General features: G+C 32.0%; 2 protein-coding genes across 2 annotated transcripts; one reads left to right on the plus strand and one right to left on the minus strand.

The window, feature by feature from the left end:
* Positions 1-8,748: 8,748 nt before the first annotated feature.
* On the plus strand, positions 8,749-10,521 carry LOC139877248 (large ribosomal subunit protein uL14). Its single transcript, XM_071864661.1, has 4 exons — positions 8,749-8,856; positions 8,957-9,241; positions 10,145-10,186; positions 10,327-10,521. The coding sequence occupies exons 1-4, from the start codon at positions 8,844-8,846 to the stop codon at positions 10,407-10,409; spliced, it is 423 nt and encodes a 140-aa protein (XP_071720762.1). The 5' UTR covers positions 8,749-8,843; the 3' UTR covers positions 10,410-10,521.
* A 518-nt stretch (positions 10,522-11,039) lies between these two features.
* LOC139877432 (peroxygenase-like) lies at positions 11,040-13,516 on the minus strand. Its single transcript, XM_071864861.1, has 6 exons — positions 13,396-13,516; positions 12,623-12,772; positions 11,738-11,823; positions 11,551-11,645; positions 11,325-11,450; positions 11,040-11,193 (listed from the first exon to the last, which is right to left on the minus strand). Exons 1-6 carry the CDS (start codon positions 13,514-13,516, stop codon positions 11,040-11,042), a joined length of 732 nt encoding a protein of 243 aa, XP_071720962.1.
* Between the last annotated feature and the right edge of the window lie 5,793 nt (positions 13,517-19,309).

The following is a 19,309-nucleotide window of genomic DNA, read 5'->3' on the forward strand; positions in this document are numbered from 1 at the left end:
AATTCTGGTTCTCTAAGACCAACGCTCTGATACCAACTGAAATGTCTCGTTCTTATTGATTAAAAACGTTCCATATTAATTGATTTCGTTGCGAGGTTTTGACCTCTATATGAGACGTTTTTCAAAGACTGCATTCATTTTTAAAACAAACCATAACCTTTATTTCATAAATAAAGGTTTAAAAAGCTTTACGTAGATTATCAAATAATGATAATCTAAAATATCTTGTTTACACACGACCATTACATAATGGTTTACAATACAAATATGTTACATCGAAATCAGTTTCTTGAATGCAGTTTTTACACAATATCATACAAACATGGACTCCAAATCTTGTCCTTATTTTAGTATGCAACAGCGGAAGCTCTTAGTATTCACCTGAGAATAAACATGCTTTAAACGTCAACAAAAATGTTGGTGAGTTATAGGTTTAACCAATATATCAAATCGTAACAATAGACCACAAGATTTCATATTTCAATACACATCCCATACATAGAGATAAAAATTATTCATATGGTGAACACCTGGTAACCGACATTAACAAGATGCATATATAAGAATATCCCCATCATTCTGGGACACCCTTCGGATATGATATAAATTTCGAAGTACTAAAGCATCCGGTACTTTGGATGGGGTTTGTTAGGCCCAATAGATCTATCTTTAGGATTCGCGTTAATTAGGGTGTCTGTTCCCTAATTCTTAGTTTACCAGACTTAATAAAAAGAGGCATATTCGATTTCGATAATTCAACCATAGAATGTAGTTTCACGTACTTGTGTCTATTTTGTAAATCATTTATAAAACCTGCATGTATTTTCATCCCAAAAATATTAGATTTTAAAAGTGAGACTATAACTCACTTTCACAGATTTTTACTTCGTCGGGAAGTAAGACTTGGCCACTGGTTGATTCACGAACCTATAACAATATATACATATATATCAAAGTATGTTCAAAATATATTTACAACACTTTTAATATATTTTGATGTTTTAAGTTTAATAAGTCAGCTGTCCTCATTAGTAACCTACAACTAGTTGTCCACAGTTAGATGTACAGAAATAAATATATAAATATTATCTTGAATCAATCCACGACCCAGTGTATACGTATCTCAGTATTGATCACAACTCAAACTATATATATTTTGGAATCAACCTCAACCCTGTATAGCTAACTCCAACATTCACATATAGAGTGTCTATGGTTGTTCCGAAATATATATAGATGTGTCGACATAATAGGCCGAAACATTGTATACGTATCTATGGTATCTCAAGATTACATAATATACAATACAAGTTGATTAAGTTATGGTTGGAATAGATTTGTTACCAATTTTCACGTAGCTAAAATGAGAAAAATTATCCAATCTTGTTTTACCCATAACTTCTTCATTTTAAATCCGTTTTGAGTGAATCAAATTTCTATGGTTTCATATTGAACTCTATTTTATGAATCTAAACAGAAAAAGTATAGGTTTATAGTCGGAAAAATAAATTACAAGTAATTTTTGTAAAGGTAGTCATTTCAGTCGAAAGAACGACGTCTAGGTGACCATTTTAGAAAACATACTTCCACTTTGAGTTTAACCATAATTTTTGGATATAGTTTCATGTTCATAATAAAAATCATTTTCCCAGAATAACAACTTTTAAATCAAAGTTTATCATAGTTTTTAATTAACTAACCCAAAACAGCCCGCGGTGTTACTACGACGGCGTAAATCCGATTTTACAGTGTTTTTCGTGTTTCCAGGTTTTAAATCATTAAGTTAGAATATCATATAGATATAGAACATGTGTTTAGTTGATTTTAAAAGTCAAGTTAGAAGGATTAACTTTTATTTGCGAACAAGTTTAGAATTAACTAAACTATGTTCTAGTGATTACAAGTTTAAGCCTTCGAATAAGATAGCTTTATATGTATGAATCGAATGATGTTATGAACATCATTACTACCTCAAGTTCCTTGGATAAACCTACCGAAAATGAGAAAAATAGATCTAGCTTCAAAGGATCCTTGAATGGCTTGAAAGTTCTTGAAGCAGAATCATGACACGAAAACAATTTCAAGTAAGATTTCCGCTCGAAATAAGATTGTTATAGTTATAGAAATTGAATTAAAGTTTGAATATGATTATTACCTTGTATTAGAAAGATAACCTACTGTAAGTAACAAAGGTTTCTTGATCTTGGATGATTACTTGGAATGGATTTAGAAAACTTGGAAGTAAACTTGCAATCTTGGAAGTATTCTTGATTTTATGAAACTAGAACTTTTGGAATTTATGAAGAACACTTAGAACTTGAAGATAGAACTTGAGAGAGATCAATTAGATGAAGAAAATTGAAGAATGAGAGTGTTTGTAGGTGTTTTTGGTCGTTGGTGTATGGATTAGATATAAAGGATATGTAATTTTGTTTTCATGTAAATAAGTCATGAATGATTACTCATATTTTTGTAATTTTATGAGATATTTCATGCTAGTTGCCAAATGATGGTTCCCACATGTGTTAGGTGACTCACATGGGCTGCTAAGAGCTGATCATTGGAGTGTATATACCAATAGTACATACATCTAAAAGCTGTGTATTGTATGAGTAAAAATACGGGTGCATACGAGTAGAATTGTTGATGAAACTGAACGAGGATGTAATTGTAAGCATTTTTGTTAAGTAGAAGTATTTTGATAAGTTTCTTGAATTCTTTCAAAAGTGTATGAATACATATTAAAACACTACATGTATATACATTTTAACTGAGTCGTTAAGTCATCGTTAGTCGTTACATGTAAATGTTGTTTTAAAACCTTTAGGTTAACGATCTTGTTGAATGTTGTTAACCCATTGTTTATTATAACAAATGAGATGTTAAATTGTTATATTATCATGATATTATGATATATAATATATCTTAGTATGATATATATACAGTTAAATGTCGTTACAATGATAATCGTTACATATATGTCTCGTTTCGAAATCATTAAGTTAGTAGTCTTATTTTTACATATGTATTTCATTGTTAATACACTTAATAATATATTTACTTATCATTTAACATAATTAACCAAGTGTATCAATATCTTAATATGATTCATATGTACCTAGTAAGACGTTGTTATAACGATAATCGTTATATATATCGTTTTCGAGTTTCTTAAATTAATAGTCTCATTTTTATGTATATAACTCATTGTTAAAATACCTAATGAGATACATACTTATAATAAAATCATGTTAACTATATATATAATCATATATATGTCATCGTATAGTTTTTACAAGTTTTAACGTTCGTGAATCACCGGTCAACTTGGGTGGTCAATTGTCTATATGAAACCTATTTCAATTAATCAAGTCTTAACAAGTTTGATTGCTTAACATGTTGGAAACACTTAATCATATAAATAACAATTTCATTTAATATATATAAACACATGGAAAAGTTCGGGTCACTACATTGATAGTATATATATTGAAGATCATAAGTTGTACATGACTATCAAAAGTTAAAATACTGATTTTGAGAATGCATTTAACTGTTTGTACTAGAGGTGGAGATTAATTCTTATGTTTAAATATGGTTATTGATTGTAGAATTAGTATTATTATTTTGATTATAGAGTTTAATGAGTTCATTAAGCTATTAAGCTATGATACATTTTACGACATACTTTATTTCGTTTATTTTCTCGATTATGTAATTAATAAGTTATTCCATAACTTATTACGAAATTTTTTTATATAGTCCCGCGAAATCGCGGGTTATAAACTAGTTTTTTGAAATTATAATGCTATAATCAGTACAAATTATTATTAATATTCATGATGAAGAGAACTTTTATATATATGTACGGGTTTGTTGGTAAAGACTTTTATTCGTTCACAGTCGTGAGCGGGTCATGTTATACCTTACCTGTTGCGGGTAAAATCTGACTAATATGAATATGAAATGTCCCGTTCATATTGATTATAAACGTTCCATATTAATTGATTTCGTTGCGAGGTTTTGACCTCTATATGAGACGTTTTTCAAAGACTGCATTCGATTTTAAAACAAACCATAACCTTTATTTTATCGATAAAGGTTTAAAAATGATAATAAAAAAATATAGCGTTTTCACACGACCATTACATAATGGTTTACAATAATATTACACAACAATATATGTCTTCGAATGCAGTTTTCAAACAATATTATACAAGCATGGACTCCAAATCTTGTCCTTAATTTAGTATGCAACAGCGGAAGCTCTTAACAATTACCTGAGAATAAACATGCTTAAAACGTCAAAAAAAATGTTGGTGAGTTATAGGTTTAACCTATATATTTATCAATCGTAATAATAGACCACAAGATTTCATATTTTCATTTTTTATAAACATCATCTCATACATAGAGATAAAAATTATTCATATGGTGAACACCTGGTAACCGACATTAACAAGATGCATATAAGAATATCCCCATCATTCCTGGACATCCATCGGACATGATATAAAAACTCGAAGTACTAAAGCATCCGCTACAACGGATGGGGTTTATTGGGCCCAATAGATCTATCTTTAGAATTCGCGTCAATTAGTAGACTTGTTTACTAATTCTTAGGTTACCAAGCAAAAGGGGCATATTCGGCTTCGATCATTCAACCATAGAAAGTAGTTTCACGTACTTGTGTCTATTTTGTAAAACATTTATAAAATTGCATGTATTCTCATCCCAAAAATATTAGATTTTTTAAAATTGGGACTATAACTCACTTTCACAGATTTTTACTTCGTCGGGAAGTAAGACTTGGCCACGGGTTGATTCACGAACCTATAACAAATATGTACATATATATCAAAGTATGATCAAAATATATTTACAACATTTTTATTACGTTTTAATGATTTGAGTTTGTTAAGTCAGCAGTCCTCGTTAGTAACCTACAACTAATTGTTCACAGTTAGATGTACAGAAATAAATCAATATATAATATCTCGAATCAATCCACGACCCAGTATATACAAGTCTCAGTCTAGATCACAACTCAAAGTATATATAGTATTTTGGAATCAACCTCAACCCTGTATAGCTAACTCCAGCATTACTGCATATAGAGTGTATATGGTTGTTTCGAAATATATATATAGATGGGTCGATATGATATGTCAAAACATTGTATTCGTGTCTATGGTATCCCAAGATTACATAATATATGTTAGAATACATGTATAATACAATATAAGTTAGTTAAGTTAGAATTTGTATAGATTTGTTACAAATTTCACGTAGCTACAACAAGCAAAATTATCCAATCTTGTTTTACCCATAATTTCTTCGTTTTAAATCCGTTTTGAGTGATTCAAGTTGCTATGGTTTCATATTAAACTTAAGTTTTTGAATCTAAACAGAAAAAGTATAAGTTTATAGTCGGAAATACAGATTACAAGTCGTTTTTGTAAAGGTAGTCATTTCAGTCGAAAGAACGACGTCTAGATGACCATTTTGGAAAACATACTTCCACTTTGAGTTTAACCATGATTTTTGAATATAGTTTCATGTTCATAAGAAAAATCATTTTTTCATAAGAACAACTTTTAAATCAAAGTTTATCATAGTTTTTAATAATCAAACCCAAAACAGCCCGCGGTGTTACTACAACGGCGTATGTCCGGTTTTACGGTATTTTTCGTGTTTCCAGGTTTTAAATCATTAAGTTAGCATATCATATAGATATAGAACATGTGTCTAGTTGAGTTTAAAAGTCAAGTTAGAAGGATTAACTTTTGTTTGCGAACAAGTTTAGAATTAACTAAACTATGTTCTAGTGATTACAAGTTTAAACCTTCGAATAAGATAGTTTTATATATATGATTCGAGTGATGTTATGAACATCATTACTACCTCAATTTTTGTGGATAAACCTAATGGAAATGAGAAAAATAGATCTAGCTTCAAAGGATCCTTGGATGGCTTGAAAGTTCTTGAAGCAGAATCATGACACGAAAACAAGTTCAAGTAAGATTTTCACTCGAAATAAGATTGTTATAGTTATAGAAATTGAATCAAAGTTTGAATATGAGTAATACCTTGTATTAGAAAGATATCTTACTGTAAATAAGAAAGATTTATTGAGGTTGGATGATCACTAAAAATGGATTTACAAGATTGGAAGTAAGTTAGCAAACTTGGAAGTGTTGTTGGTGTGTTCTTGAGTAGTTGTTTTGTAACTTGATTTATGTATGGATTTATGAACTAGATTGAGCTAGATTTTGTTGAAGATGATGAAGAACACTTAGAACAATGGAAGAACACTTGAGAGAGAGTGGTTTGATGCATGAAAGTTGAAATGAAAATGTGTCTGTGCTCTTGCTAGTTCACGTGAATATAAGGTCTTCATCTAGGCTCCATTAGTTTGTAATTTTGTGAGATATTTCATGCTAGTTGCCAAATGATGATTCCCACATGGTTACTGACTCACAAGGGCTGCTAAGAGCTGATCATTGGAGTGTATATACCAATAGTAAATACATTTAGAAGCTGTGTATTGTATGAGTACAAATACGAGTGCATACGAGTAGAATTGTTGATGAAAATGAATGAGGATGTAATTGTAAGCATTTTTGTTAAGTAGAAGTACTTTGATAAGTGTCTTGAAGTCTTTCACAAGTGTATGAATATATATTAAAACACTACATGTATATACATTTTTAACTGAGTCGTTAAGTCATCGTTAGTCGTTACATGTAAGTGTTGTTTTGAAACTTTTAAGTTAACGATCATTTTAAATGTTGTTAACCCATTGTTTATTATATCCAATGAGATGTTAAATTATTACATTATCATGATATTATGATGTATTAATATATCTTAATATGATATATATACATTTAAATGTCGTTACAACGATAATCGTTACATATATGTCTCGTTTCGAAATCCTTAAGTTAGTATTCTTGTTTTTACATATGTAGTTCATTGTTAATACACTTAATGATATGTTTACTTATCATTTATCATATTTAAACATAGTGTATCAATATCTTAATATGATTCATATGTATTTAGTAAGACGTTGTTATAACGATAATCGTTATATATATCGTTTCGAGTTTCTTAATTCAATAGTCTCATTTTATGTATATAACTCATTGTTAATATACCTAGTGAGATACTTTCTTATCATAATATCATGTTAACTATATATATATATATATATATATATATATATATATATATATATATATATATATATATATATATATATATATATATATATATATATATATATATATATATATATATATATATAACATCATATAATTTTTACAAGTTTTAACGTTCGTGAATCGCCGGTCAACTTGGGTGGTCAATTGTCTACATAAAACTCATTTCAAATAATCAAGTCTTAACAAGTTTGATTGCTTAACATGTTGAAAACATTTAATCATGTAAATATACCAACTTCATTATATACATATATATAAACATGGAAAAGTTCGGGTTAGTACAGAATATGCTTGTACAACTCTCGTGTATATCTATTAACTCACAACCTTTATTTAAAATTAATTACACATGATTGTTTATTATAATTATAATTTTGAACTATTTGTATATATATATATATGTATATATATATATATATATATATATATATATATATATATATATATATATATATATATATATATATATATATATATATATATATATATATATATGTATATATAGAGTAGAGGGATCAAATGAGAATTTTTTGTGTGTGAGAACCTTGAGAATTCAAAAATGCACTGAAATTCGAGCAAAAAAGGTGAAATTCGAGCTATATTAGTTTTGTTTCCGTTTTAGTTTTTTTAATTAGCTATATTCTATATTTAAATAATATGCGGGTCATTGGTATCTTCAGGTTGTGGGAAAAAAAAATTAAAACGTTAAGGGTATATGGATCCGACGGGAAAAGAAAATTTATTGTGGGTAGCAACATACAATTGATTCTTATAGTTTACACGTTTGATATAAAATCACGATCATCAAGATGTCATAAAAGACTACTTATACAGACTTGCGACATTATTTAGTAGTATTTGAAAATCTCGTCCATAACCACGAGCGTTTTATCATTTTACTTAACATTTAAATTATTTCATAGTTTATTTACGTGTCATTTTTATATTTATATAATATCCAGTTACATAACTAAATAATACTATTTACCATTCAAGTTCGTTGTATTGTTATGGGTAAATTGCTCAAAAAGGTAACGTAAATAACTAAATTTTCCAATAAATGGAATATCACTTTTATCATTGCCCGTAAATGAATCTGATTGCAATTTGGTATGTAGAAATGATTCCAATTTAAAAACATTGCAATCTAGGTAATATGTAGTCACATCTACATCCACATACATGCCACTTCATCGTATCTGATGAAGTGGCTGCCAAAATACCCCTCACGTATTATGCACGGGAGCCAACTTAATGTTTTGAAGTTAATGATTCCCAATTACAAGGTCATTCATGGAATAAATTGAAAGATCGGGATCAGCGAAGTTAAAAAATTTAGTTTAAAGTCACCTACGTCGTTTACTACAAAGTTCAAGGATCATCGGAAAAAAATTGTCCATATAAAGAGGCCAGCTATTGTAAAAGAGGCCCTGCTAAATTCATCGTAAAGAGGCCCAGCTATTATAACTTTTTCCAGACCCGATTATTATAACTTTTTAGTAGGCCCAAATTAACTGTAAAAGCCCATATTCTAAATCACAAACCCTAGGTTAACTACATCTCTATAAGTAAACACCTGCAATCCAAACCCTAATTCCATCTCTTACATCCAAAATGTCGAAGCGAGGTGCAGCCTCCTTCCATTTCATCACGCTCACTCCCAAATTACTTTATTCACTAACAATTAATCCTTTTATCATTAACAATTTCATGATTTTGGTGTGTAGGAAGAGGAGGATCGGCGGGAAACAAGTTCCGGATGTCACTCGGTCTTCCGGTGGCCGCGACGGTGAACTGCGCCGATAACACCGGAGCTAAGAATCTATACATAATATCAGTTAAAGGAATCAAAGGACGATTGAACAGGTTGCCGTCAGCTTGTGTTGGTGATATGGTTATGGCGACTGTGAAAAAAGGAAAACCCGATCTTCGTAAGAAGGTTATGCCAGCTGTCATTGTTCGACAACGGAAACCGTGGCGTCGAAAGGATGGCGTTTTTATGTATTTTGAAGGTATTATTATTTATTTTTATTTCATTATTATTCACATATATAATATACGGAGTAATATTAATTTATTTATTATTACATGTGTTTTGTTTGAATATGCATTACCAGACATTAGTCAGGTATCTACTTGAATTTAAGAGTAGATGCCGTTACTTGTTTGGGAAATATTTTAACCTATCGTTACAAATGTGTTGTTACTAATTATGATCACATTTGCTCCATTTAGGATCTACATATATTTTAATTGTTTAAATATATCTACTAATATGTTTAGATAACTAGTTAATTTTATTGTATTCCTTTGCAATGGCGGGTTAAGTTCAGTGGCGGAACCCCGATACAGATGGCGGTTATAAAAATTTAGTAAAAAAACCTTATTTTTCGGGGGCTGCCCCCTTTGGGTTACGCAATGTTCCGCCACGGGTTAAGTTTCACTAGCCTTGATTTAGTAAACCAAACTTAGTCAGGTATTTGCTTCGATTATACAGTTGATGCCGTTACTTGTTTGGGAGATAAACGAACCTATCGTTACAGATGTGTTGCTTTTCATGCTCACATTTGTTCCATTTAGGTTCAACATTAACTATATTTTATACCCTTTGTATATTTGTGTTTCTTCTTAGTTAAATTTTGCATTTTGCGTTGACCAAGAATGTTATAAACCAGACTAGTCAAGTATCTTGTTATTTTAATTCGATGATGCTGTTACACGTCTGGGATATCGATTTGTAGCCATTCGTTACAGCTGTGGCTATACTTTGTTGCTAACAGCTGCTACATCTGGTTTCTACATTCAAATTCATTTTAAAGAAGTTTTGCATTTAACAATTTTATTAGAGAACTGTTCTTTGATATGTGTTTCGAGTCTGTAACTGGCTCTGATGTTATTTGTTCCATCTTAAACAGATAATGCTGGTGTTATTGTGAACCCCAAAGGTGAAATGAAAGGTATTTACATTATTATTTATGTAAATTGCGATCTTGAAAATGCGTGCATTGTTTTTTCATGTGTATGCTCACGATCTTGAAAATGTGTGCATTGTTTTTTCATGTGTATGCTCATAAACCGTTAATCTCACTGTTTATAGGTTCTGCCATTACTGGACCAATTGGAAAGGAATGTGCCGATCTATGGCCAAGAATTGCAAGTGCAGCCAATGCAATTGTCTAACCTACAATGTTGTAATGACAAACATGCATTGTCTTTATTTTCAAAGTATCGTTTTACATGTGGAAACTTACCTTACTGATTTTCAATCCAGTTTAGCTAATCGTATGCTACTTATCTGAGACCACCCTAAATATGATTGTTAGGTTAGAACTCAGATTTAAACTAAATTTCTATTTTTAACTTTTCACCGACCACCCTAAATATGTTTGTGAGGTTAGAACCAAATGCTTTCAGTAAAGATATCATAATCAACTACACAGAAAAGGACCGAATCCTTGTCAATGGTTCGAATCCACGGGCCAACTCGGTTAAATTGTTAATTGTATGTTTATACATATGTTGCTATTTTGCGGTTAAATTGTTAATTGTATGTTTATACATATGTTGCTATTTTGCAATACACACAGCCAGATAAAACCAAGAAAACTACAAATAGAAAAACAAACATGCACACATTGAGCAATGAAAACTAACATCACAAAGGCAACAATGTCTTTCTAATACCCTTATTTACTATACAAACATTTCAAACATAAATAAAAGATACATTTCTCTCTCAATGGACACAAGATACTTCTCATTAAACCAACACACCTCACACTAGACAAACACAGATTTCAAGAACAATGTTCAATACATCTTCTCGTGCGCATTCATGTTCATCCTGGCACAATACTCGAACAAGCTGCCATCGAAGCAACGCCTAACTGCCTCCTTCGATAACATACCTTCCTCGTCCCTAGCAAGTGCATACAATATCGCCCACTCCATCTTAGCAGCCGCCCTACATTATGAGCACCAACATATTTCATGTAGAACTAGCTATACCACTATTGTTATATCACAATATACATATACATATTATATATAGTGTCAAATTAGAAAAAGGTAACTATTTAAGGTGTTAAAACTAACCATCCGAAGGGATCAAAAGCTAGTTTATTCCCTTCAGTCATGTTCCAAATCTCTCCAAGTGTGAGCTTATCAGGCACCGTTTGAGCATACTTGCTAAACATATTCTCAAAGTGTACCGGCATGTACCTGAAAATTAATTTACTTCTTTCTATGTTTAATGACGAAAACCACAACATAACCAAAACCTTATTCGAGTCAACTAGGTCAGTCACACAACCAAACTGACCTTCCTTCGGTATCATAGGTCCCCGAGTCACTTCCATGTTTCGCCCTGTGTATGTTGTAGACATATACAGGGAAGAAAGGTGAAGGCAACCACCCCTACAAAGAAATTTACAGAAATTTACGTAAGTTAAGCCAAAAGGTCAACCAAAAGACAAATTATAATCTCAAAAGGACGAAGAAAAACATACGGGTAGGGTAGGATAGCTCATCCCCATATTGATAACTATGGCGGCTAGTAGCGATATCACAACATTGAACCCTAATTGGCGCATTCCTACACACATTGTTAAGATAAAATATTCTTTCTTTTGTATCCTTATTTCAATTCTGCAATATATATGTATATACAAAAGGATCATCAACCATGCAATTCTTTCCTGAAAATTGTACATTATTATAAGTACAAGTTTCATGATTTTGTAAAAAAATAGTACTAAGGTAGAGGTTAACCTGCTCACCAGTAACAATTAAATCTTAGTAACAAATCTTTGAGTGGCCAGATTAAAAATGGTGACATCAACCATGCAATTACTTCATGAAAATTGTACATCATCTAAATTACAAATTTCAAGATGTAACGAATAGTACTATAGTTAAGGTCATGATAATTCAGAGCCGGTCCCGAAAATTTAATTAACTAGAACGAGGTGAAAAAAAGGCCCTTAGGCATAGTCAAAAGCGTAGCTCATAGTATTTAAAATTTTTAGCCTAGTCAAATAGATTACATATTATAAAACTTGGGCCCTTAAAAAGACTGGCCCCGAGCCGTCAATCGGATTGCTTCGGCTTTGGGCCGGCCATATATGCATGCATGATATGCTCATACGGATTAACCTTACTAGTAACAAATCTTATCTTAGATCTTAGCTTCTTAAGGTGATCAAAAAGAGTGACGTGATAACTGGCTAGGCCGATATAATCGCCCTCAATGAATAACTGTGTTCAAACTATGGGACAAACCATAATCCTCATATCCCCCAACCACGTTTATTTGTGGATTCATGTTATTGTTATATTTTTGAAGAGAAACGATTTGTCTTAACATAATCAATAGAAGGTGGCTCACCACTCACCAGAATACGTCTCCCACGGGTACACAATTCCGTCACCATTTTGATCGAAAAACGCAGCATGCTGTTGCAAAACAGTCATCTGATTGTGCCTATACCCTAACGTTCCATTTGGATGCTCTGTATCTGCAGCTACCAGTGCCCTCGCCAAATCTATATATTATTAACCCACCAAATTATCATTATCATTATCATTATCATTATTATCAAAACGGTAAATAGACAAGGTTTTTCATGTTCAAAACGAACTCAACAAGTATCAATAGCATCTATCATTCAAAATCAAGTATCAATAGCATAAATTCATCATTTAACTTACAAAATCATCATCTTAAAGTAATATTATCCATTAACAAACGGTAACTTGGAGGCTCGGAGGGGTTTTACCCCACATGATGTCGGTATGAATTCGTCATGAGTTCCCACGAGGGGCGGTAAGACTCTAATAGTTCGTCCAAAGAAATGATCGAATTATGGGTTCCGACATCGCGTTCGGCCCGGTCAGTGACTTTAACTGACGTTAAAAAAATAAACGAGGTTTTTCATGTCCAGGTTAATTGGATAAGGCACTAGATCAACAAAAACAATAAATCGAATTCGAAACGAAGACAAATCTATCATTCAGAATCAAGTATCAATAGCATAAATTCATCATTTAATACTCGTATACAAAATCAACATTCTTAATTAAAGTAATATTATCAATTAACAAAAAAATTTAAATATAAAACAATACATGAATTGAAGATATAGTTAAGGAAGTACTAACAACTTACATGGTTTAGGAAGATGAGTTTCTAAGTCTGTACGGACTTTTCTCTCAATTGTCAATGGTTGACACTCGGATTCCGGCGTCATAGCATTGCTGTCAGTCATTTCGATCAGTTTTCCGGCCATCTTTTTTTCTTCTTTTAGTACTTTACGATTTAGTGTATGTTGAGTTACATTTTTTTCTTTCTTTCTAAGTTATAATAAATAAGTTGTGTATCGAACTGGTTCACCGCTTTGAGGTGGAGCTGGAGACTGCTTACTCTAGTTGTGCGTCATCCGCGTGTCAGTTTTTTCTTCTACACATGCCACTTCTGTTTCATTTGTGTGTACGTGCAATTGCAAAGCCGGCCAATATATACGCTCTTTAGGCCCAATTATATGGGCTTATTTGATTCGTACTTGGTTCTAGTTATGTTATGGGTCGTATTGGATTGTTTAGGGTGACCATCTTGTATAATTTATTTAAAGAAATTGGTAAAAATGGCCCTAAATCACAAAGTATTTAATGAATATGTTCTTAAATTTCCGTTACTATAATTCTGCCTCTGTCTACGCAGCACACATCACGTATCATGCACGGTGCGTGTCACCGAACATAGTTTCGGGCAGTGGCGATTCTAGAATCAAAACTCAATGGGGTCCTAAAAAAATTATTCGATAACTTATTTGTACAAAATATTGAATGTGTCGGGTCAAATCGGGTCGGGTCGCACTTAAAACATAAATATAAAATTGGATACTACTCGCAAAAATTTAAGGTTCATATTTTTTATTATTGTCATTATAACAACCATCATAAAAAAGGATATCATTTATATGAAAAGGGATTTGATATTTCTACAAATGTTATCTTCTATTGTCATTATAACAACCATCATACAAAAGGATATCATTTATACCAAAACGGATTTGATATTTCTACTATTATCATATATTCAAAAAATCATATATTCAATCCACTAAATACTACTCTCTCCGTCCCAAATTAATAGTCTTGTTAAAGTCTTGTTTTCTCAACTTTGACTTTAAATATCTTTGTTTGTGTTATATAATCTTTTACGAAAATTATATGAATAGATTGGGTTTTAGATGTGCTTCTTACCGGTATTACTTTCATAAAATATTATATAACGTAAATAAAGATTTTGATGGTCAAAGTTATAAAATGAAGACTTTGCAAAGTCAAAATATGACTATTAATTTGGGACGGATGGAGTAAAAAAGTAAGCTTTTACTTTGTTCTACGAGGTTTCATACAATAAAATCCATTCATAATTGCATCATTACTAATACCATTTACACATATTTCTCAATATATGCATGTAGACAATCATTCATAAATTGATCTTAACATGTTATTAATAGTTTTTAAATTCAAAATCAAAAGGCAATTTTATTGATACATCAGTACCAAAAGATTACAGTACCGAAAGATAATTTTATTGATACATTTGTATCAAAAAGATCAATCATTTAAAAAAAAACTAATTATAAACATATATACATGATACATCAATAAAATTAAAATATATACATGATACATTAGTACTAAAAAATTGCAATTGTAAACATATATACTTCAATATTAGAGTAGTACCAAAAATTTAAAATTATAAACATAAACATAACATATATACTTAAATGAAAGATCAATCATTCGAAGAAACTAATGCTCTGTAATAAACATATATACGTGATACATCAATTAAGCTATATTTTATTTAGAAAATGAAATTTTATTGTTTTTAATCAATATCGAGCAATACATATACGTATGTACATTTATACAAAAGGAATAATGCAACCTCGTGAATGTACAGATACTTACATAATGATGGATGACTCGAATGAAGAAGGAAGAATACGAAATTAGGAATGACGGAATGAAATCACATATGATCATCGTTGGTCGCTAGATACAAATGAAAATAGGAAATTGGATAGGGCTAAGTTTATTTTTGTTTATTTTTTAATATTTAAATGGCCCAAACGATAACACTATAAACTGACTAATTTTATACTCTCCTCCGTCCCATATTAATAGTCCAGTATTCCATTTTGAAATGTCCCAAATTAATAGTCCACTTCCATAAATAGAAAAGAATAAGAAGTTTAACTTTTATTATGCCCATAATGCCCTTAATGTGTGTGGATAGGATTAAAGGCAAAAAAAAAAAGGTAAGGATAAAATTAAAAAGTAAACAAAAAGTACAGTATTTTTATGACATTTTCTTAAACTGTGTATTTTTTTGTCTGTGGACTATTAATATGGGACGGAGCGAATATATTTTAGTAGTTCAAACTATGAATTTCTAAATTCTAAAAATATATGGGGTCCTATTATTATATTTAGTGGTGTCCTATATATAAAAAATATTTTTTTGTGATAAATTTCGAAAAACTAGTGGTGTCACAGGACCCCGTCCGATACACCTACACTCGCCACTGGTTCCGGGGTTCACCGTCTACAATCATACATCCTAGCATTCCGCACCACGCAACAGGCACCACACACGGTGCTTGTTGGTTCGTGTGTGGTGCGTGTTGCCAAGGATAAAATCGGATGTTCGAGATAGAATTTTCTGACATTTTCCTAGATATTTTGAAATTTCAAGATCAAATTTTATCTCTTAAAGAGTGCGGTATGAAGATCCAGACCCGGATTATATTTCATTCAAACACTAAAAAATACAAGCTAATAATGGAAGATGATTGGACATTTCTTACTGAACTTTCAGACTCCGAACTGTTTGGTACCCCTAACAATTCCTCCTAATTGCAACCCCAAACCATAAAATCACCCCCCCCCCCCCCGCGCACGTCTTTTTTTCCAGATTTTGAGGCGCATGATTCGTATGAACTAGAATACGATATTCCAGGTTCCTCAGATGTTCTCCATGCTTCTATGCGTCGTAAAAGACACGATAACCAGAGTGAACATTCAAGGTTTACCCATGAATTTATAAGGGAAGTACTTGAGGATGCAGAATATGATGATAGCTTTAAACAAATTCAGCGGATTTCTGTGATGCAGCTTGCGTATCGAGATAGTGATAATAATAAATCGTGTTTAGTTTTTTTTATTGTACATTATAATTAAATTATTCAAGGTAACTCGTATTTAGGAGCAATATATGGTTGTCTGAAAAAAGGTAAAATTGATAAGGTTGTTGGTGTTATCAAGTCTTGTGTTCGAACTGATAGATGTGATATTAGCGTACTGATGAAAGTAAGATCCTTAATATGTTATTATATGCATTTTATTATGTGTTATTAATCATTGATTACTTACCCGTTTACTTTAGTCTTTAAGATACTAGATGTTCTATTCCAGTTATTACAAAAGCAGTGAAGTGGTCAAGTGTATGTGTTGGAACTGTTTTGGTACTCCAAAATGTATATGTATTTTGCGCAAAACATTCATCATATCGTAGTCAAAAAATTACTAATAAGAATTTGGTAAACGTATTTTTCAAAGATGGTTCTTCATCTTAGATCATGAGACTTTGTAGTTGACTTGTATAAAACTTTTGTTTTGTTGCATTTCTTTCAATGTTATTTGTAAGACTTCTTTGATTATGGATATATTTCCATAAATTCAATGTGTAATTTCAGCATTCGATGCTCTTCTCTACGACATGTTTTGACTCTAATCTTCGCTTCCTTCATTCGGTTTTGGCTGAACTAGTAGTTTTCTAACCTTCAAAGCAGCTACAGCTAAACGACTTGTTCTAACCTTCAAAGCAGCTACAGCTAAACGACTTGGGTAAGAACTCTTATTTTGTTTATTTTGCTTAAATATATTATTATTAATTTATAATAAACAATATGAAATAGTCCAAAGCCAATACATTAATTAATGATAACGAGTTACAAACACAAGATTTACTTATTGATAACGACACATAAAAGATAGAAAGAAATCATGGCTCATCTAACTTTGCAGTTGGATAATAGTCTTTTTGGATAGGTCTTAACACTTGTCTTCGACATTGAACGCGACTTACATCGAAATTATTATGTGGATTTCGACCTGGATCTGGACCTTGAAGTATATGGATTGCTCTTTTCATAAGAAGCAGCACATACCAATCGGTTATGTCCAGGTTCACCGAATCGAAAATATATATATATATATATATATATATATATATATATATATATATATATATATATATATATATATATATATATATTATTTTTCCTTTTCTTCTCATTTCAAAAGTATATATGCATGTTCTTTGGGTCGTCCAACTTGTTTCGAGACAATAGTTGGAGGTAATACAATTTGATGATCGTCGAGATCAACCCATTATGCAGGCATTGGCAAAGGGTTGATGTGTTATGCGTAAGATAAATTATACCATTCGGTAGAGAAGTAGCGCTCGACATAGCAACTGACATCAGTTTGTTTGAAATGATGTACCAATGTTAACACATGATCGCAAGGTAACCCCGACTTTTTCCACAGCGCGCAAGTGCACATTTGACTTTCCAGGTTTACTACTCCATTTAGCTTCCCGTTTAGCACGTTAATGATTGTGTTTGTGGATGGTCGTACTTGCTACATACATGACTTAGCCTCCCTTTTGCCTATTTTATGTTCAACATGAGGTGCGACGAGTGTTTTTAACCCATATGCAATATTATGATGCTTGAAAAACCAATCTTAAATAGAAATCCGAAAGCATTCTAGTACATTGTTACTGGTAACTTGTGTGAATGTACTGTCAAGACGTTCATAAACTCCGCACTGTTACTAGTTATATAAGAGTATTGATGTCGTTCAGAATGATGTCTTAACCATCTTTCAAAACCAACCTTTTCTAGATGAGCGGCACATGTCGGAAGATGTCGAGCCAACACATCAAAATGTCGATTGAAATCAATTCAGCGGTACGCCTTGTACAACGCGCAATAATGCCATTTGAAACCCTTAATGTGATCATCTCTAGTCTTCATATTCATAAACGAATGATGACGACAAGGGTATGTGTGGCATCTGGAAAAATGGCTCAAATGACATGTGCTTTCGATCCTGAACTGTCGAAAATGAAAGCATTCTTCTCGAACTCCATTCCCACAAATTCTAGTGCGTATCTGAAGTTACCAAAGAGCCACACCCTTTGTGTTCGAACCAGATCCAATGTCGTACGCAAGAGGTAGATGCCATATGTAATAACCTTGTCCCACATAGGTTTGTGAAAGAAATATTGAGTCCCTTACAAGCATAAAATTGTGGCTAACTAATATCTCCTACCATGGTTTTAGTTGTTAACCTGGAGATACCCGGTTAGTCTACCGCTTTAGCTTATGAGTGGAGATTATCTCTCGGGTTGTGATGGGCACTCAGCTCGTGCATCGCTTGGGTCTGATTTGAGGGTCGTTTCAACTGGTATCAGAGCCATATGCCTCTAGAGGTGTGACGGACACTCGGTTCGTGCATCTCATGTGGTATCCTCACGGGGTGTGACGTGCACAATGCTCGTGCATCTCATGGGGTATGGATCCTGGGTATTGATTATCGACCTGACGAGGACATCGGGAGTTTGAGTGGGGGAGTTTGTAATAACTTTGTCCCACATCGGTTTGTGAAAGAAATATTGAGTCCTTTATAAGCATAAAGTTGTGGCTAACTAATATCTCCTAACATGGTTTTAGTTGTTAACCTGAAGATACCCGATTAATCCACTGCTTTAGCTTATGAGGGGCAATTTTCTCTCGAGTTGTGATGGGCACGCGGCTCGTACATCTCTTGAGGCCAATTTGAGGGTTGTATCACCGTTATTACCATCCATCGCAACAACAAGTAGATTAGTTCCCAAGTATGTACATTTCAAATGAGCATCGTTGACAACGATTATAGGTAGCGTGTATTTTACATACGTTCATATATGCATTTATAAGAATAAGTAGAAA

This window comes from Rutidosis leptorrhynchoides, chromosome 11, assembly GCF_046630445.1.
Source record: "Rutidosis leptorrhynchoides isolate AG116_Rl617_1_P2 chromosome 11, CSIRO_AGI_Rlap_v1, whole genome shotgun sequence".
Taxonomy (NCBI): Eukaryota; Viridiplantae; Streptophyta; class Magnoliopsida; order Asterales; family Asteraceae; genus Rutidosis; species Rutidosis leptorrhynchoides.